This window comes from Xenopus laevis, chromosome 5S (genome assembly GCF_017654675.1).
Source record: "Xenopus laevis strain J_2021 chromosome 5S, Xenopus_laevis_v10.1, whole genome shotgun sequence".
NCBI classification, from domain to species: domain Eukaryota; kingdom Metazoa; phylum Chordata; class Amphibia; order Anura; family Pipidae; genus Xenopus; species Xenopus laevis.
The window spans coordinates 104,266,898-104,294,008 of record NC_054380.1 but is presented as its reverse complement, the minus strand read 5'-3'; the positions used below and the strand labels follow the sequence as shown (position 1 = coordinate 104,294,008).

General features: G+C 37.8%; 1 protein-coding gene and 1 pseudogene across 4 annotated transcripts in view; both read right to left on the bottom strand.

Annotated features, from left to right (window-relative positions):
• Positions 1-1,796: 1,796 nt before the first annotated feature.
• LOC108718122 lies at positions 1,797-2,916 on the bottom strand (annotated as a pseudogene).
• Positions 2,917-3,738: 822 nt separating this feature from the next.
• LOC108718120 (1-phosphatidylinositol 4,5-bisphosphate phosphodiesterase eta-1) overlaps positions 3,739-27,111 on the bottom strand; it is a 59,495-nt gene continuing 36,122 nt past the window's right edge. Inside the window, exons 13-25 of one of the 4 annotated variants that reach the window (XM_041564921.1) lie at positions 25,478-25,560; positions 22,055-22,135; positions 21,090-21,187; positions 16,061-16,240; positions 14,383-14,490; positions 12,330-12,454; positions 11,760-11,844; positions 9,998-10,144; positions 9,223-9,302; positions 7,718-7,777; positions 6,983-7,337; positions 5,311-5,338; positions 3,739-5,029 (exon numbers count right to left, since the gene is read on the bottom strand). In XM_041564921.1, the coding sequence (XP_041420855.1) occupies positions 5,328-5,338; positions 6,983-7,337; positions 7,718-7,777; positions 9,223-9,302; positions 9,998-10,144; positions 11,760-11,844; positions 12,330-12,454; positions 14,383-14,490; positions 16,061-16,240; positions 21,090-21,187; positions 22,055-22,135; positions 25,478-25,560 (1,413 nt within the window). In that variant the 3' untranslated portion in view covers positions 3,739-5,029; positions 5,311-5,327. The remainder of the gene's footprint in view (positions 5,030-5,310; positions 5,339-6,982; positions 7,338-7,717; positions 7,778-9,222; positions 9,303-9,997; positions 10,145-11,759; positions 11,845-12,329; positions 12,455-14,382; positions 14,491-16,060; positions 16,241-21,089; positions 21,188-22,054; positions 22,136-25,477; positions 25,561-27,111) is intronic. The other 3 variants (XM_041564922.1, XM_041564920.1, XM_041564923.1) reach the window with 3 other exon arrangements.

Here is a 27,111-nt window from a genome sequence, read left to right as displayed (position 1 = left end):
TTGCTCAGTTTGGGCAGAAACCACACTTTTGGATATATCAGCATCATAAATTAATAAGAACTGCTTATGTATATCTTAAGGGCTTTAAGCAGAATACTGCTCTGAAAGCATCTTATTGATATTAAGGCCAAACACACACATTACTTTGTAAAAGTGATTTGTGATAGAAATGCATATGTGTTCTGTGGTAATGGTAAACTGTGCATTTTTAACATTCCCAAATTAAAGAGAAGTGCTTACACCCAAACAATATTTTAAAGTACAAGGAATGGTCAATGCACTGGGAGTGCCAAGCATATTTCTAAGTGGATTTAATTGCATTGCTGCTTTATGAATTCCTGGGGTCGGTACATTTGTTTTTTGTTTACAGAGGAGCACCAGCCAGTGGAATAAACTTAGTGACTGAATTTTCTTGTCCTCCTATGCTGTTCTTAATGAGAACTACAGCAGTGATAATGTGTTTCCTAACCCTACTCCCCCATTCAAAATGCCCTAGGTGCTATAGGTATTTATTTTGTGTTTTCTAAGTATTGTGTTTTAGATTTTCGGAGGAGGGGTAGTGATCTACAAAGCAGTTTTTCTAAGACTGACTTTCTGCCTAATATGAGAGGAACCAAATGGGATTTAGCACGTCTTGAGTAATGAACTTGTTTTTGCTACCTACTTGAGGAGCGTTCCCAGCTGCTGAAAAAAAAGGATGCAATCCAAAATAATATAATTTAGAAACATGTTACAATACAAAAGTTCAGAAGTTGGGTTTTACAGTTAGGATCAAACTCGTAAAGTACAAGAGGGTGGGTCCAGTACGTATGCTTCTAGCCTAACTTACCTTCAACACTTAGGGGCCGATTCACTAACTTCGAGTAAAGGATTGGAAGGTAAAAAACTTCGAATTTCGAAGTTTTTTTTGGCTACTTCGACCATCGAATGGGCTACTTCGACCTTCGACTACGACTTTGAATCGAAGGATTCATAGTAAAAATCGTTCGACTATTCGACCATTCGATAGTCGAAGTATTATCTCTTTAAAAAAAAACTTCGACCCCCTAGTTCGCCATCTAAAAGCTACCGAAGTCAATGTTAGCCTATGGGGAAGGTCCCCATAGGCTTGGCTAACTTTTTTTGATCGAAGGATATTCGTTCGATCGTTGGATTAAAATCCTTCGAATCGTTCGATTCGAAGGATTTTATCGTTCGATTCGAAGGATTTTATCGTTCGATTCGAAGGATTTTATCGTTCGATCAAAGGAATTATCCTTCGATCGTTCGATCGAACTATCTGCGCTAAATCCTTTGACTTCATATTCGAATTCGAAGGATTTTAATTCCTAGTCGAATATTGAGGGTTAATTAACCCTCGATATTCAACCCTTAGTGAATCGGCCCCTTAGCATTGTCTACATTTCACTGTTGTGATGATGGGCCTGGATGTAAAGGAGTGATAACACCTAAAATGTGTGTTTTCCTTCATGAAAGAACAAGGGATAAATCCCCCTTCTACTGCTAACTCAGCTCCTATAACATTTCATGGTTAGTACATTTAGCATTCTCTTTGGTTCCCTATCACCATGCAAAATACTGAATGCTTAGTAAAGAGTCCCATCAGTGTCTTATTGGGTGAGAATATCCCAGATAATGTATCACACTACTATACAGTATGATCTGCTACCTACACTATGTGCTATTTTCTTAAAGTACTTGTTCCTTTAGGCATGGATAATACAACAAAACATTCAATAGCTTCTCTTCTTGTATGACCCAGCTCCATAAATTTTGCCAGATAAATGAAAACGAAATAAGGAAACATGTTTTATTGCAATTGTATCCTTAGATATTTTCAAATTTACAGAAATGTTTCCTTAAAATGTACATGCATGTAACAATTTAGATGCTTTGATCCCCAGAATAAATGCATGCACGTAATTCCCCAGTAAAACTCATAATTAAAATAAAAATAATACATATATATATATATATATATCTAGGAAAAGTATTTACAGCTTAAACTAATGGAAGACTAAACAAATGAAAAAAACAAACTCACGTGTCTATCTATATAATTTGAACGGTTGGAAAAAACACTTTCTATGAAATTTTTCTGTGAAATTAGACATTTTGTATCAAACACTGAAGTGCAGACTTTGTACAGATTACAGTTTTAGTAGGAAATACATTTCTGGTTCATCAGTATTGCTTGACTCGTTTTGACATGTAAAACCATTAGTGTCAATGTGATCACTACAGCCTTGTGTATAAGAAGTGCATGCACCTTCTGGAATACCTCTTCCTTCCAGGTTTTCATTATTAACGTTTTTGTACAAGCTACCAGAACCAGTGGAGAGTCTGTTTATAGGCTGAGAAGCTGTGAAAAGTTTGTTTCTGAAGACTACTTCACTCGAGTTTGGAGTGATTTGCTTTATCTTATTGTCCTCCTGTCTTTCTTTGGCACGGTTAGCAATGTTTCTGACCCTACTTTGACTTCTTGATGATAGCCTTCTTTTGAGTGGTTTAGGATTGTCCCATTCTATCGTCTTGGTCAAAAGACATAAGTTTACGTAACTGTTCAGTTAATGCATCTGTAGACTGAGGTCTGCTATGTGCTAAGGATGTATTCTCCTGACAAACACTGGATGAAAGAAAACCTCTGTTGATTCGTTTGTACTTGCTTTCGAAATTACAAGATATATCGTCTGATGTCAGATCTCCAAGACTTTTCGACTTACATGGACTTGGCTGTTTCATACCTTGTAACGAATGAATGTGGTAGTTTGAAGGCTTGGCCAAGTTTGTATTGGTTAACAGGAACAAGGTGAAGCAGATCACACTCTAATATCTTCACAGAGAACGCCTGGTGCACAGGGTAGAGAGTACGGCAACCCCCAATATATAGTAGAATGAGAAAAACTCTGGCACTCGAGGCAAGTGAAAAGCAGGGTTTCCCCTTGCTTTTTATTTCTTATTTCTTGTGCAGACGTCTGCACAAGAAATAAAAAGCAAGGGGAAACCCTGCATTTCACTTGCCTCGAGTGCCAGAGTTTTTCTCATTCAAGTTTGTATTGGGCAAGCTGTGCATGTTTCCTGGTTAAGCAATCTAATTCTGGGCAGTGTCATTCTGTGGCAAATAAAGTTCTGTCTTGCATAAAAAAGGGCATTAACTCAAGGGATGAAAACATAATTATGCCTCTTTATAGGTCCCTGGTAAGGCCTCATCTGGAGTATGCAGTGCAGTTTTGGACTCCAGTCCTTAAGAGGGATATAAATGAGCTGGAGAGAGTGCAGAGACTAAGTGCAACTAAACTGGTTAGTGGGATGGAAGACTTAAATTATGAGGGTAGACTGTCAAGGTTGGGGATATTTTCTCTGGAAAAAAGGCGCTTGCGAGGGGACATGATTACACTTTACAAGTACATTAGAGGACATTATAGACAAATAGCAGGGGACCTTTTTACCGATAAAATGGATCACCATACCAGAGGCCTCCCCTTTAGACTAGAAGAAAAGAACTTTCATTTGAAGCAACGTAGGGGGTTCTTCACAGTCAGGACAGTGAGGTTGTGGAATGCACTGCCGGGTGATGTTGTGATGGCTGATTCAGTTAATGCCTTTAAGAATGACTTGGATGATTTCTTGGACAGACATAATATCAAAGGCTATTGTGATACTAAGCTCTATAGTTAGTATAGGTATGGATATATATAATTTAATTAAAAGTAGGGAGGGTTGTGTGTATGGATGCTGGGTTTTCATTTGGAGGGGTTGAACTTGATGGACTTTGTCTTTTTTCAACCCAATTAACTATTTAACTATGTAATATGTTGCATGTCTCGTGGTGCATCTGATCTTGGTTTTTAACTTAAAAATATGCCTGTTTTGATCAATTTGACTAGATCCTTGTTGAGGGAGTTGAGTGTTTGGACAGGCTTGAGTTGAATGCCTATTAACACCGGTATGGAAGAAATGCTTATCTGCTACTCTTGTAGAATGAATATCTATATTAAGGTTGTATGGGAAGGAGTTATGAGAAGACATCTGTTTGGCATTCTCATCTGTTCTGCCCAAAGATGTATTAAATGAAAAGTGTGGCCTACTTTGGTTTGATCTTTGGACACACATTAGGGTTTTCAGAATGTCTTAAAGTATTGCTGTTTGCATTATATTTCATTTGAGCTCTGAACTGCAGGTTCTCAGAACTTTCCTGCCAGCTGTTTGCTGTATTATTTTTTAGATTAGATATACCACTGTTTTCATCCATTAATTTGTAATTGGCATCAGGAGGTAGATGTTCTTCATGAATAATTGTGTATATAGAATATTCCATTGTTTCAGGGCTGGAGAATATACTAGTGTCTGAAGTGGAATCTTGTCCTATGTGCTTTAAACCTAAAGTATGTTTTTTTCCATTCAAAAGGTCAGATATTAACATGTCAGATTTGTCACAAAAATGACTTTGGCTGTTTGAGCCTTGCAAACTTGAGACACAGGTCAAATTAGTTTTGTCTTCAGTGATCTCAAAGTGCCTTCTTAACGCAGACACTGAGCTTCCAAGTTCACTCTCAAAGACTGAAGGAACTTCACTTATAATATGAGAAATATCACTTTCTAATAAAGCTGCAGTAGAATGCAAATGATTTGTGTCTGTACATGTAGTGCTTGATAAATCGGTCACAGAAAATGATTTAGCTTCTGCATGATTCTTGGCGTTTACTGAGAGACACTCACTTTGGTCTAATAAAACAGTAGTTTCTTTCTCATCAGCTTCTTCAAACATTGAGACTTTTGGCTTTAAATTGTCATTATCCTCATTGTATTCACTGGTAAATGTCTAATTTAACTCTCAAATATCATCTTAATTTTGCTTTTCTAAATGTAAACTCCTCCATTTTTTATGTACAGGTTCATTTACTGGGTTTTCAGTCTTGTCGGTTTTCAGATGGGAAGAATTCTGAATAGTGAGATTATTTTTATGAATGGGTAGATCCAGTCATCTCTGGCTTCTCCTGGTTCTTAGCTTAAAGCTCTTCTGCTGAACCTGAGTGGTTACAGGAAAAGGACACTTTAGTAAAAGCTTTGCAAATGTTTCTGAACACAGAGACAAATGAAGAATGTAAATTTGGATTCAGAGGTGAAGGGATGTTCGCATGGTATACTTCAATGTATAATGAAGTGCTTCTGTGAAATGGAAACATGATCCCACAAGCAAGAAGCTGTTTGACGTGGCATTCCATGTGAATGTCTATTATATCCACTACGTGATGTAATATTCATTGTATGTGATGGTAATGAGATACCATACTGAATATATTATTTTACCTAGAGATGTTTCCTAGTCAGATTTCTACTACAAAAATAACAAAAGATCTCTGTTAAAACAAAATAACTACAAATTACTACAAATATGTCAATTTAAAAAACATTCATCAAAACAATGTACTGTGTATAATTATAATCATAGTAGTACAAATTAAAGTGATACTTTATTTCTTAATATTTATTTGTGTATTAAGTATTCTCCAGAATGTTTTTTTTTATTTTGAAGAAGTACACCTTTTCCTTTTGATCCCCATCCCCTGACTGCCTGTTACAGGGTGAACTGCTGGTCCACCAATATAGATTGGCCAACTATGGTAGATTCACTTTTTGTATACTATCAACATGCAGTCAAACCATAAAATTACATTACATTGTAAGCTGTTTGAGACAGAAATGTCCATTGCCATATTCAATTATTATACTCCTCTAAGTTATTCTGTAATACCAGTCTTGTACTATCTTCCTTCATGCATGTGGACTCTTTGCAATTCTCTATATAGTTATGGCACTATTAATAATTCACTTAATATAAAAATATACATGCAGTTAGAGGCAGAGGAATGCATTATTAAAAAAAATGAACATCATTTATATTTACTGACATTGCTTAGTCTTGACCTTAAAGGAGAGCTAAACTAAGCTTAACTAAAGAAGTAGCTTGAAATGTTGTACATTATACTTTGGGCTTCTGTACCAACCTAAGGCAACCACAGCCCTTAAGCATTAAAGATCTGTGTCTCCAAAGATGCCCCATTAGCTACCCATTTATTTTCTGCTGATTCGGCAGACATGCTGTTATCAGCAACAGTGTGCTAATTAAGCTGGTGAAGAAAGAGAAACTAACTGGACATTACACTTTGTAACAATTGTGTTACTATGTTGTTGTGTTACCGGTTATATAAAACCAAAGGTGCCCCAATATTCATATCTCTTCCAATTAGCTGTTTAGCTTACAATCAAGAGTATCATATTGAGAAATAATTGCAGATATTTGTGTAATGCCTTAAACAATATATTTTTTTCTAATACAATGAAGTCTATGTTTTTAGCAAGAATACACTATATTCCCACCAGTGGCATAACTATAGAGAAAGCAGACCCATCAGTCACAGGGGGGCCCAGACTGTGGGGTCTGCTTCCTCTATAGCTAATAAAAAAAAGCCCTCCTCCCCAGCCTCTCTCTTACATGCGGGAGAGAGCGGAGACAAGCAGTGAGTGGGCGGGAAGAGAAGTGGGCGGGAGTATGGGGATCAGAGTGCACCGGGCCCCTCTGAAGATATTTTTGCAGGGGGCCCGGGGAACGCTAGTTATTCCACAGATTCCCACATTTGGCTAAACAAACAGTTCTGAATATTTGTACATCTTAGTGCTCTTTCTTCTAAAGGCCACCACTCTGTAAACAAACAACTAGAACATTCAGCTTAGACCAAATGATCAATCACAGCAAAGTGTGTTTATTGCTCTCTGGCAGAGCCTTACACATTTCATGCTCAAATGGCACCTAATCACAGGCTGATTTAGGCTCTAAGAAAACATTTAACTGAATTTCCTATGCTGATTTTTTTTTTAACATTATATAAATATTAAAATTCCACATGTATAGACTAAAACCCCAAAACATATTAGTTGCAACTAGTTTATAGCTTTCAGACAAAATTCGATGGTATTTTACCTGAACCTATGTCACTTTTAGTCTGCTTAGAAGTTGCTGATGTTGAAGGTTGAAGAGCACCAAGTAGTAACTTATCCACTGGCATTGAAACAGGCCGTACTTGCAAACTCATTGAGGTTCTCTTTCTCACAAAATCTCTCTCTTTAGCACCAGATGTTTCACAGATAATTTCTTTACTCTCGGTTGACTCTTGAAACACCGTCTTCGTTTTCTTCCTGCCTTTTGCTGGAGCGCTCGCACTGCGTCGTAAGATACGGTCCCTAATTGATTTCTTGCGAACATGACCATTGCTCTCAACGGAGCCGTGCTTAGAAGTTTTATTGAAAAACCCTTTCAGGCCAATAAACTGTCTGTTCTGAAAAGAAAGAAATAATAAAACAGAAGCCCAAGTTAGACATTTACAATTTAATTCAGTTGGTGTGGAAGTTATGAATAATGCATGGAGAATGAAATGGCTGAGGTGTCCAAGCTAAATACAATAAATATCAGCTTAGTTTGACAGATCCATGCAGTGTATGAAAAGCTCCACTTCACAACGCCACAGCCACTATGACACTAATTGCTTACATTTTCTAATTAGCAGTGACACTGAATTAATTACAGGGCGTCTGACAGTTAGCTGAAAGCTCGACTCATACATGGTGAATTCACCCATGCAGTGATTAGCTATTTAGTGTGTGAATGGGGATGAAGTGGAGTGATATGTTGTTTGGTGAGGGCAGCAGTCACATCTACCTTTGTGGCTCCTAGAAAGTGCAGTATTGTGTAACTGGGGTTAAGGATTAAGGGACTCCACTGAAATAGGAAGAAACATACATTGTTTGTTATTAAGTATACACATTGGAAAGAAAGGAATTCTGTTATTGAATGTACCAGGCATTACTTATGTACAGTAGTTATGGAATGCTGGATCGCATCTTAAACAGCCATATTAAAATATCACAAAAGCTGATAAATTGCAAGTAAACATAAAACTTCTGCATATGAAATGCCCTTCCACACCCTGTCAAACATGCAGTGCTGAGCAGCTATCCCAGAGGGAAGATTTGTATATTTTCTGTTGGATGAAAAAGACTAATATGCCACCGTCATATCTTTATTACCAAAAAAGACTTCATACTGTATATAAATATATATATAAGGTATATATATAATATAAGGTAAAGTTAAATTTCCTGTGTCGCTATACGGCACAAGATTGGAATTGCAATGTAACTATACAGTACTTGAATATGGTCCTGGACAGCCACAAATGATTCCTGGGAAATCACTGAAGATGGTGACTTGCCTCTTGGAAGCCGGTACATTTTTAGATATATGGAATCCCTGGCTGTCCAGGACCATTTACTCACACAGCGCAGTAACATTGCAAGTTGTGGTATGCTTACTTTACTACTATACTGTGTATACACCAACTTGCACTGTTACTATTCTGCATTGACTCCTCTTACCTCCTTAAACCAACCTAAAAAACTGCCACCTCCTCCATGAATATTAATTTCATTGTACTTTAAATTTCAATGTGAGTGCAAATCCAGCCATTAGCTCTTACTTTTGACATTGTGTATATTCAGTTGGAACTCAAAATCCCAGCACCCCATACATATCTACACCATAAGCACGTCGAAGCAAATCTTAAGCATAAATACATTATTGTCAATAGTCATTTTAGAGTGTAACAATCTCTCAGACATCTAGGGGGTTATTTTTCACGCTCTGAATATCCGAAAATTGTTATCGGAGCAAAAAAAAAAAAAAAACAAAACTACGAATTATTCAATATTTATTAAAGTCAGATGGTATAAAAACTCAGAATCCAAAACCCTGGCATCTAAGCTCTCAAGGTCCTGTATAAGTCAATGTGAAAGGTCCCAGTGTCTGAGCTGATGTCTGTATGATGTCTGATTATTTCGGGGATTTGGAGCAAAAAAACTCAGAAAACGCTGAAAAAAACCTCAGTTTTTGCAGAAAACTCCGAACAATTCGGGGTTTTCAGCGAAAGCTCAGAAGTTTTCAGAGTTTTGCCTGACCCTATTTTTCTGGCTTTTTTCTTCATAAATAAGGTCCATTCGGGAATTCGGAGTTGCTCGAAGTTGCATATTAGAAATCCTGAGATAAATTCGGACCTTGATAAATAACCCCCCTAAACTCACATTGAAGTCTCATACTTTGGGGCATTTTTTTGCCAGGGCGTCGCTTGAATGTTCTTGTCGATTTGCTTAAAGCAGAAATGTTCTTACCTTTCCATAGATCTCATTAATTGTGACATGAACAAATATGGAGGCTTCTGTTAGACCATCCAGATAAACATGTCGATATCCTAATAGAAACAAAACATGAACATCACCGAAGTACAGCATTTGAACTTGTTCAGTGTTTTTTTAGGAAATACAAAAAACAGCTTTTTTCCTTCAATCAGTAGACAGTATCTGGCGCTAACTATTTGATTTGTAATATATAACTAGAAGCAAATGACATAAAGATAGAATAATTTTAATTAAAGGAAAACTATACCCCCCAAACAATGTAGGTCTCTATTAAAAGATACTGAGTAAAACAGCTCATGTGTAAAACCCTGCTTCATGTAAATGAACCATTATCATAATAATATACTTTTCTAGTAGTATGTGCCATTGGGTAATCATAAATAGAAAATTGCCATTTTAAAAAATAAGGGCCGCCCCCTGAGATCGTAAGATTCACTGTGCACACATACAAACCACATGTAAGGTCACATGAGCCAATTAACAGACAGAGTTCTGCCTTTTGCTTCCTCACTTCTTCCTGTTACAGTTAGTGTTGTAGTATTTCTGGTCAGGTGATCTCTGAGGCAGCACAGATAGAGTCACGAAATGGTGGCTTAAGGCAAGAGATGTAAAAGGGCAATATTTATGTAAATATATATTCCAGTTTGGTAAGATTCTTTAATATGTCATTCAATTTGATATAAACTATCTGTTGCTTAAGTATTCATTTTGGGGGTATAGTTTTCCTTTAAGGAGAAAAGGTGCTCACCAGGCATAAGACTGTTAAAGGCCACAGTCCTCTGTCCAACAAAATCACGCCCAATTGGATCATGGTCCCAAACTAAAAACCTTACCAATGCTATTTCTGGCAAATGAACTGTAAAGGTAAGGGTTTCCTCCCATACAGGATTGAAACCTTAAAAAAAAAAAGAATCAGACAATATATAATGTTTATTATACATGTCAAACATAAAGGAATAGAGTTTAAAATGCATTTGTATATTTTGGTTAATAAATGTCTGAATGATCTTACAATTATGACCATTTTATGTTTAATTGAAGCATAATATTTATGGCACTGGCTGCTACCAAATAAGAGCTCCATGCATAACATATAGGCAATTGCTATGTTACGTACATGCTGTCACTAAGAGAAAACTGATTATAATATATTTTGCCTGTTTAAATTAACTGCAAAAAATGTTTTAAAGCCAATATATTTATATATGCAATAAATAAATTAAATGTTGTTTCTGTGCAATATATTGCTCATTATAAAAAAGCTCCAGAGAAAAAGAGGGGCTTGTAGTCCATTAGGGATTCATAATATATTATGTGAAGCAACATTTTATTACTGAACTGATTTTTTCTGTTATACAATTTACTTTAATGGATTTAATTTTCTAAAAACAATATTGAAATAGTATACATGGCTATAGGACTGTTGAAAAGATATTAATCATCAGAGCTCTAAACTAAACTATTGCACCTCAGCTTCGAATTACATATATTACCTTGTTACTTTTAATTAGTAGGGAGGCACTCTGCTGTGTCTAATGTTTTCAACTCAAAAAGCCGGCAGTTAGTAATTTGCTTTTAAGCTCATCTGGCAAATAAGAAGCTAACTGGAGGATATCAAAGGATAAAACATGATGAAGTACAATAGCGATAGAGAGTTCTAAAAATAAGTGGAATCATTTTGAGTGAGTTTTCCTAGAGAAGGGTTGCATTAAGTTAATCAACAGTGGGTGAGCTTCGGGCATCCTCTCTTTGGATGATCTTGTAGAAGTAGGTTATAGTAACAGGTGGTTCAGACTGCAGATGAGCCTGTTTTAATGACATTTATATATGTATTTTGGATCCTCCCCTTAGTGAAGATGAAGGAAATAAATGGAGAGCCTTGGTGGTGTAGTCAACACAGAAAAGTTCCAGTTGCTGAAAGGGACCTCATGGGTGCTAGGGGGTAGAAGCATTGCTTCCTAGAAAAAGTCAGTAAGCAAAGTAGTCCCGATCTCCACTATTGTGTATTAATAGTGTCAGTATACATTGTGAACACCTAGTACAGAATCCCAAGTTGCTATTGTTATAGGCCCAGTGATTCTAGAGGCCAACAGAAAGGACATCTGCCTTGCCCTAAAATTGGTCTTGTCAATTTCAGTTATCAGGAATTCCCGTATTCATTAAATACATTTTGGCAAGTTGCATGTTGTAATGTAACAGAAGCAGCTCGCAAGAAAAATATCATTAATCTAACAGGGCATTACACAATTTACACACACTTTTAAGTAATGGGTTGTTTTTCTCAGGTGTATTGTAGTTTCTCTGCCATTTAAACTGCTGCCATTGCTTAGCTCAGAAATTAGCTGTGATCATTCTGCTGTAGATGGAATAATGAAATGAGTTTCTATGGAATACTGGGTTGGGTCAGTTTACATTAGCTCACACACACCAGCCCTTTTTGTCTCAATCCTTATGTTGAGACTGGTTTATAGTCAAAATAGGACGGGATCATTACAAAGGGAAAAGCTCACCGTTGTCATCGACCACTCGAGTCTGTTCCTTACAGCAGTCCACAGGCAGTCCAATAATTTCCACTTCTACAAAAGGATCAATGATCTGTTCAAAAACATATGTAAGTATGAATGTAGATATCTGTATGCAACACTGACAGTGCAGCAGTAGAGCAATGTTTATTATACAGCCCCCACTACATATTTAATATGACCGTGTTATAAAATAGAGTTCATCTCAAATAAATACCTGTCTTTTGTCACATAGGTATATGTAATAAAAGTCATGAAGTTTGCGCCAGGTCTAGCACATAACATCAGCCAATCAGCAAGAATAATTTAGTGATCACCTCTTTGAAAGCAAACAACAGACCTGGTGCAAAATTAGTGTATTCCATTACATTGCCTATAGCTTCTATGCTGAACCACTTTATGAACAGTCCAAAGCATGCAGGTACTGGAGAAACCATGGCTCACCAACAACGCTAACCGTACAAAATGGCAACAGCAGGCTGGACAAAGTTATTTTCAGCATGTAGCCAATGAATATTTTTGCAATAAACACACTCTATGTGAAAAACTTAGATTTACCTCTCCTCTATCCCCAAGCATCGAATCTGGTGGTTTGGGAAGTTGCTGTCCACTAATAATCTTCAAAATAAGTTGCTTTTTTGGGCTGGCAGGAAGGGGATCAGCAGAAAATTGGTTAAATGCCCCTAAAATTCAAAAGGAACACTGTAATCAGACAACTGAATTCAGATGAAAAGGAAAAGTAAATCAAGTTTTTTCATTATTAAAGATAAGCTCAGATTGCAATATTGTATTGTATGGTTACGGTCAGAGCCGTGGAGTCAGAGCCAGAAGCAATTTTGGGTTGCCAAAAATGTACTGACTCTCCAACTCTTTTTTTTACAGTTGAATGTGGCTCATGGGTGAAAAAGGTTTGGGAACCCTGGTGTATAGTATATAATAGTATAAATATACAGAGATTAAGTGCCATGTGCTAAGAGTACAGTAGAGAGGATGTCCCTACTCCTTAGAGATTATTACTGTATCTAAGCTCCTTCCAACTTGCACTCACAGTAGGTTCAAGACACTGGTATAGTTTGCTCTGGTAAATTGGGTGGAACTGTTACTAGTGAATTTAAGGCTACCATGTTATTGATTGAAAAATTTTCAAGCAGTGATGAAATATATTAAGTTATATTTGTATAAATGGGAATCCATCTTATTGTTGGAGTGTACAAGGTGTTAGTCATTTATCTGGGCTTGTGCTAGTTGTAGAATCGTGAAAACACTACACTAGCTATCCTATAGTCACCCTCCTATGTGACTGAGCAATGTCCAAGGTATTTAAAGTGCAACTAAATCCCCAGTGAATTTTTGCCCACGTGGCTCTGAACATTGCAGCAAGATAATGTATGCTTACGTTACTACATGCACCATACCTATACAGAGAAACTGAGTAGGTCCCATTCAATCATACTTGCTAATCACATTACGTGTACATAACTCCATCTCCAGTGTATGACAACATCACAGACTTGAATATGCAAAGTGGCCAATGCCTGGTGTGTAAGTATGTGTTGTTTGAACACTTGAGAAGGTTGAGATAAGCACTGCGATTCCAAAAAGTTGTAGCACTGCGATTATTTGCATAGAGCTCAATATTCTAAGATCCGTTATCTGGCAACCCTTATTCAGAAAGCTCAAAATTACAGGAAGGCCATCTCTCATAGATCCATTTTAACCACACAATTACATTTTTTTAATTGATTTTCTTTTTCTCAGTACTTTTACTTGCTGTTCCTTATTGCAGGCAAAACAATTCTATTTGAGTTTATCTAATGTTTTAATTATTTTTTAGTAGAGCAAAGGTACTGAAATCCAAATTACTGAATGGTCCCTTATCCAGAAAACCCCAAGTCCTGAGCATTTTGGATAACAGGTCCCATACCTGTATACACACAAAACAAAGTAAATCACAAAGGCAAGAATTTAGATTTGTTTCATAATAACTCTTTATAGGAATATCCCTTACACCTAGTACCTTTGTATCACTGTTAAGTGCCATGAGATTTTCATCCCTGCCCATGTTAACTAAACAAGGGGTTTCTATTGATTATTAGTTATAGATAGATTATATAGTTAATCCCAAAATCAGGTAATACATGTACAGCCTCCAATAGACTCCATTTTATCCACATAATCCAATTTTTTTTAATGATTTCCTTTTTCTCTGTATTAATAAAACAGTACCTTGTACTTGATCCCAACAAAGATATAATAAATCCTTATTGAAAACAGAACCAGCCCACTGGGTTTATTTAATGTTTACATGATTTTCTAGTAGACTCAGGTATTTAGTTCCAAATTACTGTATGGAAAGATCAGTTATCCAGAAAGCCCCAGGTCCCGAGCATTCTGGATAACATGTCCCATACCTATATCTGTTAAACTAAACATTTCCCTTTCTTTTAAAAACCCCCAAAGGAATAATTATAGTGGCACATGATATTGAAAAAAATTAATTGTCATAAACCTAACAAAGATGATACAGTTGCACTAAGTGTATTATTTCATGCATTCTCTATATATTGTTCTACAGCAATATCACAGCATGCAATTAAAATGAGAGCAATACCTTTGCACATCTGCTGGGGCTTAAGGACATATCCACAGCCACCATTCACCTTGAATTTAGCTCGATTTAATTCCATCATGCGTCCTTCTGTTTGATAGTTTAATGCGACTGCAAATATAAAATGTGATAAGTAAATTGACATTTCATTTGTTTATTTAATACAATTAAGTCTGTGCTGTCCCCGGGGACATTAAAATTAAAATATTATCTTGATGTAACTTAAAGGGAGACTGTCATGGGAAAACATGTTTTTTTCAAAACGCATCAGTTAATAGTGCTGCCCCAGTAAAATGCTGCACTAAAATTCATTTTTCAAAAGAGCAAACAGATTTTGTTATATTCAATTTTGAAATCTGACATGGGGCTAGACAAATTGTCACTTTCCCAACTGCCTCCAGTCATGTGACATGTGCTCTGATAAACTTCAATCACTCTTTACTGCTGTACTGTAAGTTGGAGTGATATCACCCCCCCCCCAGCAGCCTAACAACAGAACAATGAGAAGGCAATAAGATAGCAGCTCCCTAAAGGTGGCCATACACGGAGAGATCCACTCGTTTGGCGATGTCGCCAAACGAGCGGATCTGTCCCCGATATGCCCACCTAGGGCCCAACGATCGGATCCTAATGATTGGTAGCGGGAGGTCGGATCGCGGGGCCGCATCAACGAACAGATTCGGCCGCGATCCGACGGAATTTTTAGTCCCGTCCGTTTGAGATCAGGGAAGCCCGTCGGGGGGGGGCCCATACACGGGCCAATAGGCTGCCGACTCGGCCAGTCGGCAGCTTTTATCGGCCCGTGTATGGCCACCTTAACACTCCCTGGAAGATCTAAGAACAGCACTTAATAGTAAAAGCCAAGTCCCACTGAGACTGATTCAGTTACATTAAGTAGGAGAAATAACAGCCTGCCAGAAAGTAATTCCATCCTAAAGTGCAGGCACAAGTCACATGACTGTATGCAATCGGGGAGTTAACCCCTTTTATTGTGCCACCAGAAATATCAACGTTTCGGGGGGGGGAACCCCTCCCTTCAGTAATTATTGTACATAGGGCCTGCTTTGGGTTTTGGCTAAATAGTGACAACCTACATTCCCTTTTATCCTGAAATATAAAGTACAATGCTTTGTTGAAATCTGAAAATGTTATAATAAACTTCTTTTCTTGGTAACTATTTCTTAAATCCTAGGGGATGCCCTTGACCTGCACATGAGCTGCAACTGGGGGCTTGAAGCCCTGTATGCATAAAGTGGCACAACACTGCACCCAGGTGGCTCTGTTCACTTTCTTTGTTTGTAAATTGCCTCATCGGGAAATAAAAAGTGCCGTTGCTCATTACTTAGCAATTGATCCAAGGACAAACATGATTGCTATTTGTGGACAGGGAGTAATGTCGGTCCTTGTAAATCTAGATTTACAACATTTACTGGTGTAGGTTTATTTGGCGTCCACTCTCAAGGGTTGAATTGGGACTTCTGTTTTTTTCCAGCCTAATGTATGCTGCTATATAAAACATCTTTTGTTTCATATTTGTTATGTTTACCCTACATAGGAGCAATACCTGCTCTTATTATGCACAGAGGAAGACCAAGGCCAGTAGCTTATACACAGGGAGTGTGAGAACTACAGAGAATACTAATTGTAGACAAAGCAAAATAACAAAATATGAAATACTCACCGAGCTGAATTCCTGCATTCCAGTAGGTCACTGGGTTAAAATTACTAGAGTCTATCCTGTATGCAGATGGATATATCCTAGTTAATTGTTTCTGATTGTACAACATGAGCTGTTCAGATTTGTGTTGAACCACATGGTGTGCTCTTGTTTCACTAAAGGATAACACGTTTCCTGTGGTCCCTGAAAAAAACAATTAAAAAACACTAACTAAAAAGCCATTGGACAGAATCAAAACTGAACAGGAGAACATATTTCATAGTGTCATACTTGATGAGACTTTTTAAGGTGAGGAAATAAGGAAAGGAAATAAGCCGAGTGACTGCTTTTGTGACTCTTAAATATTTCATGTTCTGAGTTTTGTTTTAAAAAGTGTACATTTTCTAATACATTTATTCTGCTGCTATCCAAGTTATGTTTTTCATCAATTTAAATTTTTGGTCTGGTACATTTTATCCCATGCATTGCTGCCAATTACTTTTATGTTTGTTTATTGGGATCCACTGATTCTCCCTGATTTCTTCACATGTTGCATGGAGAGGGTATTTTTAGCTCACATTTCATTTTAGTTCTTGGCTGTTATGTACTAGAAACTGGTTGCGGAGTCAAAGTTTTAACAATAGCATTTGTGTCCAAATTCAGTATACAGTAAACTTTCTTTAAAGGAAAACTATACACCCCAAACAATGTAGGTCTCTATACAATATTGTGCATAAAACAGTTCATATGTAAAACCTTGCTTCATGACAAAAAAAACATTTTCATAATAATATACTTTTTTAAAAGTATGTGCCATTGGAAAACTCTTAATAGAAAATTGCCATTTTAAGAAATAAGAGCCGCCCCATGGGATCCTACAATTCATGGTGCACCCAAACCAACCGAACAAACCATACACAGGGCCGCCATCAGGGGAGCACAGGAGGTACAAGTGTACCGGGCCGGGGCCTGGCTGTGCAGCCCTTTTCTAAATAGCTGGGCCCCCCTTGATAGCGCAGAAGCCATGCCACCTCTCCTAAAGTCCCAAAAAAAAGCAAAAGTGCCGAAGGCCAAAGCCACGAAAAGGCACGAGCCGAAGTTGAAGTCCCCAAGCGGCGAAAAGACAGAAAGTAAGTCAAAGTTGAAGTCCTGAAACGTCGAAAAGACCCAAAGTCAGGAATCGAGTCGAAGCTGAAGTCCTGAAGTGCAGAAAAGACCGAATTCACTAAAGGAGCCAAATTTTGAAGTCCTGAAGCAGCAAAAAGACCTGACCTGGCCATCAATAGCTTTTTATAACTTGTGTGTGTGGGAGGGTTTACCGTTTTTAGCGCTGATGTCTGTGTGGTCTTTTAACTGTGGTGTGGGTGGGATCTGGGGTGGGGCTTTGGGGCTCCCGAAAATTTTGTTGTACAGGGCCCCATGATTTGTAATGGCGGACCTGACCATACACGTTAGGTCACATGAGCCAATTAACAGAAAAAGTTCTGTCTTTTGCTCCCACACTTCTTCCTCTAACAGTTAGCGTTGTAGTATTTCTGGTCAGGTGATCTCTGAGGCAGCACAGAGAATATCATAAAATGGGGGCTTAAGGAAAAGATTTAAAAGGGCAATGTATACTTAAATGTATAAACCAGTTTGGTAAGATTCTTTAATATGACACTTTGGGGCACATTTACTTAGCTCGAGTGAAGGATTAGAATGAAAAATACTTTGAATTTCGAAGTATTTTTTTGGTTACTTTGACCTTCGACTTCGAATCAAACGATCCGAACTAAAAATCGTTCGACTATTCGACCATTCCATAGTCAAAGTACTGTCTCTTTAAAAAAAACTTCGACCACCTACTTCGCCACCTAAAACCTACCGAGCACCAATGTTAGCCTATGGGGAAGGTCCCCATAGGCTTTCCTAGCAATTTCTGATTGGAGGAAAATCATTCGATCGATGGATTAAAATCCTTCGAAACGTTCGATTCTAAGGATTTAATTTTTCCTTCCATCGTTCGATCGAACGAATTGCAGTTAATACTTCGATATTCGAAGTCGAAGGATTTAACTACGATGGTCGAATATCGAGAGTTAATTAAACCTCGATATTCGACCCATAATAAATGTGCCCCCTAATATGATATAAAGTTTATGGTGCTTAAATATTCATTTTGGTGGTATAGTTTTCCTTTAAGGGTTCCAGGCAGCTACAATTGGTATACAGTTAAGATGACTTGAAGATTATGGCATTTAAGGTCAAGAAGAAGCACTTAAGCCCCGGGGAGGGTGCCCCCGACCGGGCAAAGGCTTAAGCCCCGGGAGGGTGCCCCCGACTGGGCAGCGGCCCTTAAGCCCCGGGGAGGGTGCCCTCGACCGGGCAGCGGCCCTTAAGCCCCGGGGAGGGTGCCCCCGACTGGGCAGCTCACCTTAGTAGTGAAGACTTTTCTAATAAGGTCTAATGGAATTCTCAGGAAGCTAGCCTACATAATATACTGTATCTCCTCCCTGATCCAACTGTTTGGTATAAACCAACATTTTGAAATAATTTTGCCCTTTTTGTGAATGATTCATTTTGTTATTATAAAAATTACAGCTTCAGACTGTTCATCCACAAGTACACACTGAATGAGAAATTTTGAAAAAGGCAGCACTTCATTAACTAGCAATGCTATTGTATGGGAAAGAATAGCCCAAATAAATGCCTTTTGTGCATCCACACGTTCCCTGCTGCAATGATATAAAAACGATTTTGTTCCTAAAATAGGATGAAAAGCATTGTTTGGATGTATGTCAGCAAAACATGAAATCATGATAAATGCTCTGATCTTAGACTTCAACAATAGAGCGTTTTCCTTGTTCACAGAAAACACTAAATCATTCAGCTCTTGGCAAAAAAATAAATGTTTTGTTGCCAGATTTAGCTTTTATAATGTTAAAGGTAAATTACCCTGAGGGAACAATTTCTAAAGATACTATAATAATTGTTTGCCTCAGAAACAGTGCCAAATTAACTGCATATTTATAAAGCAAAGGTTTATAAGAAGAAAACTCCAAAAAAAGCTCCAGGCAACAACAATTTATAGTTTTCTTTTAAATAAATTTTGTCAGTACAGGTATGAGATCCGTTATCCAGAAACCCATTATCCGGAAAACTGTGAATTATGGGAAGACCATCTCCCATAGACTACAATTTATCCGATAATTACATTTTTAAAAAAGCATTTCCTTTTTCTCTGTAATAATAATAATAATAATAATAAAAAAACAGTACATGTACTTGATCCCAACTAAGATATAAGTCCTTATTGGAAGCAAAATTGGATTTATCAAATGTTTATCAAAAGCCCCAGGCCCCAAGCATTCTGGTAGGTCCCCTACCTGTATTCAGGGTCGGACTGGGGGGCCCTGAGCCCACCAGGGCTCTGCCTCAGCCCCCCCCCCCCGCTGCGTGTGTGCATATGTACACTGTTTGGCATTTCTGCAACATTTTACAAAGGCCCCAGGGTGTCCTGGGTAAGACAAGGCCATAGTGTGGTATGAATGCTATTGCAGCTTATAATGGATAAAGAAGTGTTTATAAAGTAGATAAACACTGGTAGTACATCTTTAGCAGGGCCACAAATCCCTACTTGCCTACTTGGGGATATTGTAGCTAAGGTTGACATCTGTCTGGATTTCACCCGGACAGCCTGCTTTTTGGAGGGGCTGTCCGGGTGAAAAGTGCCTGTCCGGATTTCCAAAATAGGTGATCAGCCAATTGCCATGTCCTCAGCTCTTTATCCCCCGGCCACCAATATACAATATATTATTTTCATACTCTATAGGCCCCTGCCACCAATGTTTTTTTAAAGAATATTCGCTGGGGCCCCAATTTTTTTTTGACCTGTAAGGGGGCCCTGGAGCCAATGCTTTTTTATAAAATATACTTTGGAGCCCCAATTTTTTGGTTACTTGTAAGGGGGGCCCTGGCACCAATGTTTTTCTAAAAAAAATTTATGGGGGGCCCTGGCACCAATGTTTTTTTTTTTTAACTTATAGGGGGCCCTGGTCACCCAATTATTTTTTTGAACTTGTAGGGGGGGCCCTGCCCACCGATTTTCTAGAAAAACTTTTATGGGGGGCCCTGGCACCACAGTTTTTTTTAACTTATAAGGGGGCCCTGACCATCAATAGCTTTTTTTAACTTGTTACCTTTTTTAGCGCTGATGTCAGTGTGGTCTTTTAACTAGGGTGGGGCTTGGGGATCAGGTGGGCGGGGCCCAGGAGGCCCCTGAAAATGTTGTTGTACGGGGGTCCTGTGATTTCTAATGGCGGCCCTGACTACCCATCATGCTGCACTGGCAATTAAACTTTCACATATGACAGTCTGCGGCAAATTTAATAAAGTGTGAAAGTTATACCTTGGAGTGTTTTCTCCAAAATGAAAATGTGCCACAACATTTACAGATCACTAAAAAGATTTTGAAAAATGAACTGTGCACTGAACTTTCACATCTTTTTACAAGGTGAAATTTTTCCAGTGAATTTTCAGCAATTTCCCAAGAACAAAAGAACGAGTTTTTGCCAAGAAAAAAACGTCTCTTGGTTCAGGCTGCTGAACTACCATTAGGATAAAGCAGCCAATTTTGCATCTGATCATCTACACACCTCATCCACGCTAATATTACTCATACGTCATTTCTTAATACTATAAAGAATTTTCCTGCTTCAATTGTATGGAAAAAATTCACTGGTGACTTTTTACAAAAAAGAAAAAATTCACCACACTTCTCTGACAACAGCATATTTATGATTTCTTTGTATTGTTATGTAGGTGTTGTGAAAATACACCAATGTAATTGACACTTTCGTAAATATGCCTCATTGTCTCCATTCAGATGGTGAATAAGGGCATTTATGGACTGCTTAACTGGTTTAGTTAATCCCTATGGCACTGTACACAGAGATGAACATTTAATAAAGAATTTTCCATCTTGTGTCTTTTGTAAGGTTTTTGTAGGAAATTTAAAAGGATTTTACATAATCTTAATTAAAGTCCAAAATACTTTTAACAGATCCTTTCTTACCATCATCTACAATATCTTGTGCAGCCACAGAATTTGTGTAGACGACCAAGTCGGACAAAGTTCGACATAACTTCATTGTCTTCCTTCGACGACCCAACCTGTTAAGTTATATTTTTTTTATTTGCAAATGTGCAATACTATTTTATAGTACAAATCCTTAGCTGCAAAGGGACAGATTTATTACAGGATCAAACTGGGGAAGGATTCCAAGATGTTCAATATTTTTTCTGATATAACAACACTTTCCTGACCGACCAGCAAAGCAGATAAATATGGTATTTAATCCGAATGTGCTGGAGTAATCAATAATAAAGTGCCACTTATCATGCAACAAAGGTATAAAGGTGAGTGTGGCTAAATATTCAGCATAGGACATGGAAAGCTGGATTCAACAGGTAGAACCAACAAGGGAATCCAATCACTTGCTTCTTCCCAGGCTGGTGCTTTTTTAAAAAACTTCCCAGCCTTTCCTTTTAACAGATTTGGTGTCAGTTTCAATTTGATGAGATCAGTTTATCTCCTAATTCAATTCCAGGGGGCTTTCCTATAGAGCCAGATGCAATTAAATGAGAGAAACATATCGCACTGTTCATCATCTATGGGGAAAATTAGGAAAAAAACGTTTTTCCTCAAATGTAATTTTGTCCATAAGTTTTAACATGATAAAGAGTAAAATAACATTTTCTCATGGAACAGAATCGTGTCAATAAGTTTGTAGTCATTTCAATTGAAATTCTAGACATGGTATATTCATTTTGAATTACATATGTTTTGTTATATCAGTTTGGTCATAGATAATATTACTGTTTTTAAAAATGAATGACTTTAGTTAAGAGTGTAGGTTTTTCATTGTAAAGATCCAATGAAAGTCTTTCATTCAAAACAAAACACAAAATTGTATATTTTGTGTAACCCTTCTGAACTAGTCCAGGGGCTTTACATAAAATTCTGCCACATTTGCTTACCTGCAATTTGCATATTCAACATCTTCCTCTCCACCAATCCAAGCACAAGTAAGCAAGATGCCATATGTAGCTTGGCTCCACCTACAAGAATTATGAAGCAATGTCTTCAATCACCCACCCCACCCTATTTATTTCCAATATTTCTCAGATGTTTAGCATAAGGCAAATTAAAAAAAGATAGGAACAAACACAAACGACATTGTAGCAAAGGAAGAAAACAAGCACAGATTGGTGGAAAGTAAAAACAAATGCAAGTGATTAACAGATGGAAAGAGGAAAGGGAGTAATATGAAATATGAGGACTTCAAAGAAAATAACTGTTCTGAAGTTGTAAAGGTCATCAGATCAACTGCACCCCTGCAGCTACAATACATTAAATACGTTTCAGCTGAATGACAGAGCAAAAGGGGTGAGTTTTTATCAGTGGAGACCTTATAAGCACCTTCCCTTTAGTTTTTTTCTAAACAAATGGGATAAGTATATTAATTGGTTTTGTACATTGCCTATACATTTTTGAAAATTAGATCTAAGCTATGCTGTTTTGAATTCTAGAACTTAATAAGTTAAATATGTTAGCAGAACAGAAAGTGGGGATATTTTATTTCAAATATAAAATAAACTCAATCAGTTATGCTTGTAAAGTAAAAGAAAAGTCTAATAATTAGGAATGCACCAAACCCCCGAATCCTTCGCGAAAAATTCAGCCGAATGCTGAACCTAATTCTAATTTGCATATGCAAATTAAGGGTGGGAAGTGAAAAAAATGTTACTTCCTTCTTTTGTGACAAAAAGTAACGTGATTTCCCTCCCTGCCCCTAATTTGCATATGCAAATTAGGATTCAGATGCGGTTCAGCCAGGCAGAAGGATTCGGCCGAATCCTGCTGAAAAAAGGTCGATTCCCTGAACCGAATCCTGGATTTGGTGCATCCCTACTAATAATATGAACTAAAGAGAAATTCAGTGAAGAGAGAACATGGGTCAGACGTTGCCTTACCTATGCTTGGATTGGTGCTGAGAAAATGCAGTACCTCCTGCGAGAGAAAACTATTGTATTTGGCTATATCTCATGGCACAATCCCACCGGACAATGAAGGAATAACTCAGCTGCATCAATCTTGAAGAAGTGGGACTAAATACAGTATAACCCCTTTTTTATTGTAATTCATGCATTATTTATAATCCTTAAAAAACAAATCTAGCCTTCTACACATTTCCAGAGTTATCCAAAACCTATATCTCATGGTGCTCGTTGTTTGCTTCGCTACAGTCCTAGGTGCATTTGAATAGCTTAAAATAATTTGAATTCTTTGTGGGATGATAATGGCTGCCTCGGTAATGATTTATCCTTTTACTGCCCCTCTCTTTCATAAGTTGGACATACAACCTCAAATAAACTGTTATTGATGTATATGAGTAGAAAAAGAGTATTCCAGGGAGAGTCAAATTGTAGTTTGGCAGCTATTTATAGAGTGTAAGGTGGTAGAGTGGGTGATGTATGTTATGGGGAGTGAAAATTATACATTGCTGTTTGAAAATGTGTGATATGTAAGTGTGGGTGTATGTTTGAGTGTGTTTGCTTACCAGGGCACCAGTTATGAAAGCGAATATATTGTAGGCAGGCAGGGTCGGACTGGGGGGCCGGGGGCCCACCGGGACTCCAGTCCAGGGCCCCCCTTACAGGTCCCCCCCTGCCTCCCAGCTGCAAAGCCCTGTGTGGCGCCCCCACAGTGCGAAAGTGCACACGGTGCCGCCTATGTGTGCGTGCGCACACGGCGCTCCATCGGCGTGCATGCGCACACTGCACATCAATGAAGATCCCTTCTTTTTTTCCAAAATCAAGCATCGGGGGAGGGGGCCTGGCCCGTTGGGGGCCCACCGGGTTTTTTTCCTGGTGTCCCGCCGGGCCAGTCCGACACTGTAGGCAGGTCCCGACTGAGAATTAAAATAGGCCCTGGCATTTCAGGTACACAGAGGCCCAATCAGCCCACATAGAGGCCCAAACAGCCCCCCACCAGCCCACTAAATACTGACTTTCTATTGCACCTTATAGCAGCCCCTCTGGCATTTGCCAGAACCCACAGATTGCCAGTCCGGGCCTGATTGTAGGCCAAGTTGCAGAGGTCTGTTTCATATTAAGACATGTTGACAGCTCAAGGTTGCCTTTCCCTGGAACACTCAGTGGCTGAGCAAAAGAAGCAACAGGACAAACATAGACATATGGGGACAATGACTAACATATAGCTGTCTAATTTGCTCCATGTCAGCCAGGTGCTTTCAGAATCCAATTACACTGCAACAAGATGATCTGAAGAAAGCAATTCCAATAAAATGACTATTTGATGAGCTCAAGATAAAACATTTTCACCGAATTTACTTTACCAAGCACTCTACATCACAGCATACATGCAAAAGCATAAATTATACCTAAGCATTATTTACAATCTATTACTTTCTAATAAATAGTAAGTAAAACATTTTGTCCCTCAAAGAACCTGATTGTGCATTGATTATCCTTTATTTCTATTATTTGCCCTGCATACTACATAATACAGTAAGGGGCAGATTTATCAAGGGTCGAAGTGAATTCGAGGGAATTGTCGAAGTAAGAAAATTCGAAATTCAAATAGGATACTACGACTTCGAATTCGATTCAAAGTATAATAGTTTGAATATTTGACCATTTGATAATCAAAGTACTGTCTCTTTAAAAAAACTTTGACTTCAATACTTTGCCAAATTAAACCTGTCGAAGTCCTATGTTAGCCTATGGGGACCTTCTACAACATTTTTCTAAGTCTTTAGAGGTTGAAGTAAAATCCTTTGATCGATTGCTGAAATCTTTCGAATTGTTCGATTCGAAGGATTTAATCGTTAAATCGAATGATTTCACTTAGATCGCAGGTTGGCCAATTTTGCTGAAAAATACTTCGATTTCGATCGTTTTTCAATTTGATGGTCGAATTTCGAAGTATTTTCTACTTCGAAATTTGACCCTTGATAAATCTGCCCCTAAGGGTCATTTACAGTACGTGCTACTAAAATAACATGCAAAAATAACGCCCATAAACTCTAATGCAGTTTGACGCATATCAAAAAACTGTTGCCCATAGACGTCAAAGCATTTCGGCAAAGTATCGGCAAAGTGAAACGGGTCTGATTTGCCCATCACTAGTGATCATCTATACAGCACTTCTATCCTATTCTATCTCCTATTTTTATGTAGCACAAGTGCATATATTTAATTCAGCTTGTTTTCCCTTCTATTTTCTTCCAGTTGCTAAATGGCACAATAAATGGATTTTAAACCGCTTAGACTTTTTTCAACACTAAATTCAATGAATTCAACACCAAATTTATTACAACAAATTAATGCTTTAAAGAGTTATAGAGTACGGCATGAATACACTGCCAGAGAATTGACCTGTTTGCCTGTGCTGTCTCTTTTGGCGACGAATCTTCATCATCACTAGTGCTGCTAAATGTAGACTTTGGTTTGGAAGCTCTCTGCAAGACAGACAAGTAGAACATATGGATTTATCAGAACTTACAATTCATAGTAATATGAGGTAAGTAATAAAGTAAGTAAATAATATAGCAATTAAACAGGGTTGAACTTGATGGACATGTCGTTTTTCAACCTAACTTACTGTGTTACTAACTTACTACAGTATGTCATGACCTGCCCCTAAAAGCCCTCCCAAACCAAAGTGGAGATCATTTGAAATTAAAAACATACTTTCTAGAAATGGTGCCAGATGTTTTAAAGGATAGAGTAAGGGCCTATTCATAAGCTGTGTAAAGAATATTGTATATCTACTATACACTGCACTGCCCCTGTCTGTGTACAGGCATCAATGTATAAGAGCCACTTTTATCTTTAAATATTTTATATTTATAAAGCAGTGCACTGATTTTAGGCAAAGAGAAAAAAAAAATACAGGTATAGGACCTGTTATCCAGAATGCTCAGGACCTTGGGTTTTCCAGTTAACGGATCTTTCCATAGTTTGGTTCTCCATACCTTACAGTAAGTCTGCTAGAAAATCATTTAAACATTAAATAAGATTAAGAAGAGCCCAAATTAATGCTTTTTCACTACGCTACAGTGTCTGTGTGTAGAAGTCAATGGATTATAATTCTAAGTGTCATCCAGCCTTACATTTGAAAACTCATTCTGATAAAACCAGGAAAACATAAGAGCAGCAGAATTTCTTAACGGCAAATTATCAGAAAAATATGGCCAATAACTTTTATAGTCTAAAACATCAAAAATCAATTTTGCGACTGGGGGAACTATAAGCACCACCATAGAACTGTCTTCTGTAGACAAGTCAAACAATATAAGAAAAAAGAATGTTGTATATAATGATGCCACCCATGGTGCAGTGTAAATACTTTATGAGGATAACTGATCCTTTACTAAATGCAATCCGTACATCTCAAAAATGTGAGGTTGCAGGTCAGGAGCTACACAAAAGGTTTAGAGAAAATTTTAAATTCTTTGCTCAATTACAAATAGTTTTCATTATAACTAGTTCAGGGATACAGCAATCAGCATGACTTTATGAAGGATAGGTCATGTCAGGCAAATTTGATTGCAACTAAGCTGGTAAAAGGTATAGAAAATCTTAGCTATGAGGAAAGACTGGCCAAGTTGGGTTGTTCACGCTGGAGAAGAGGAGCTTAAAGGGGACCTGTCACCCTAAGAAAAAATTTCAAATTCTTTTCTATCATGTTAGTTGAGCAAAATAAACTTTACTTACACTGTATTTATTATTTAAATTTTGCTTCCTTCTGTCTTGGAATTATACAATCACAGCAAGCAGGCAGCAGCCATTTTGTGGACACGGTTATTAAGGGAAATTGTGTATCACCCCAAAATCTTGTGTATGCACCAGAATGGGGGACCTAATGCCCATGTGCAGTGCCCTACACAATTATAGAGCTTGAGGAGGGAAGGGGGAATGTGAGGAGAGCAGTGACATGTAGGAAGTGCTGAATGGAAAGTGAAAGTAATTGATTGCCCCTCCTCTATGCCACGGGCATAGAGGAGGGG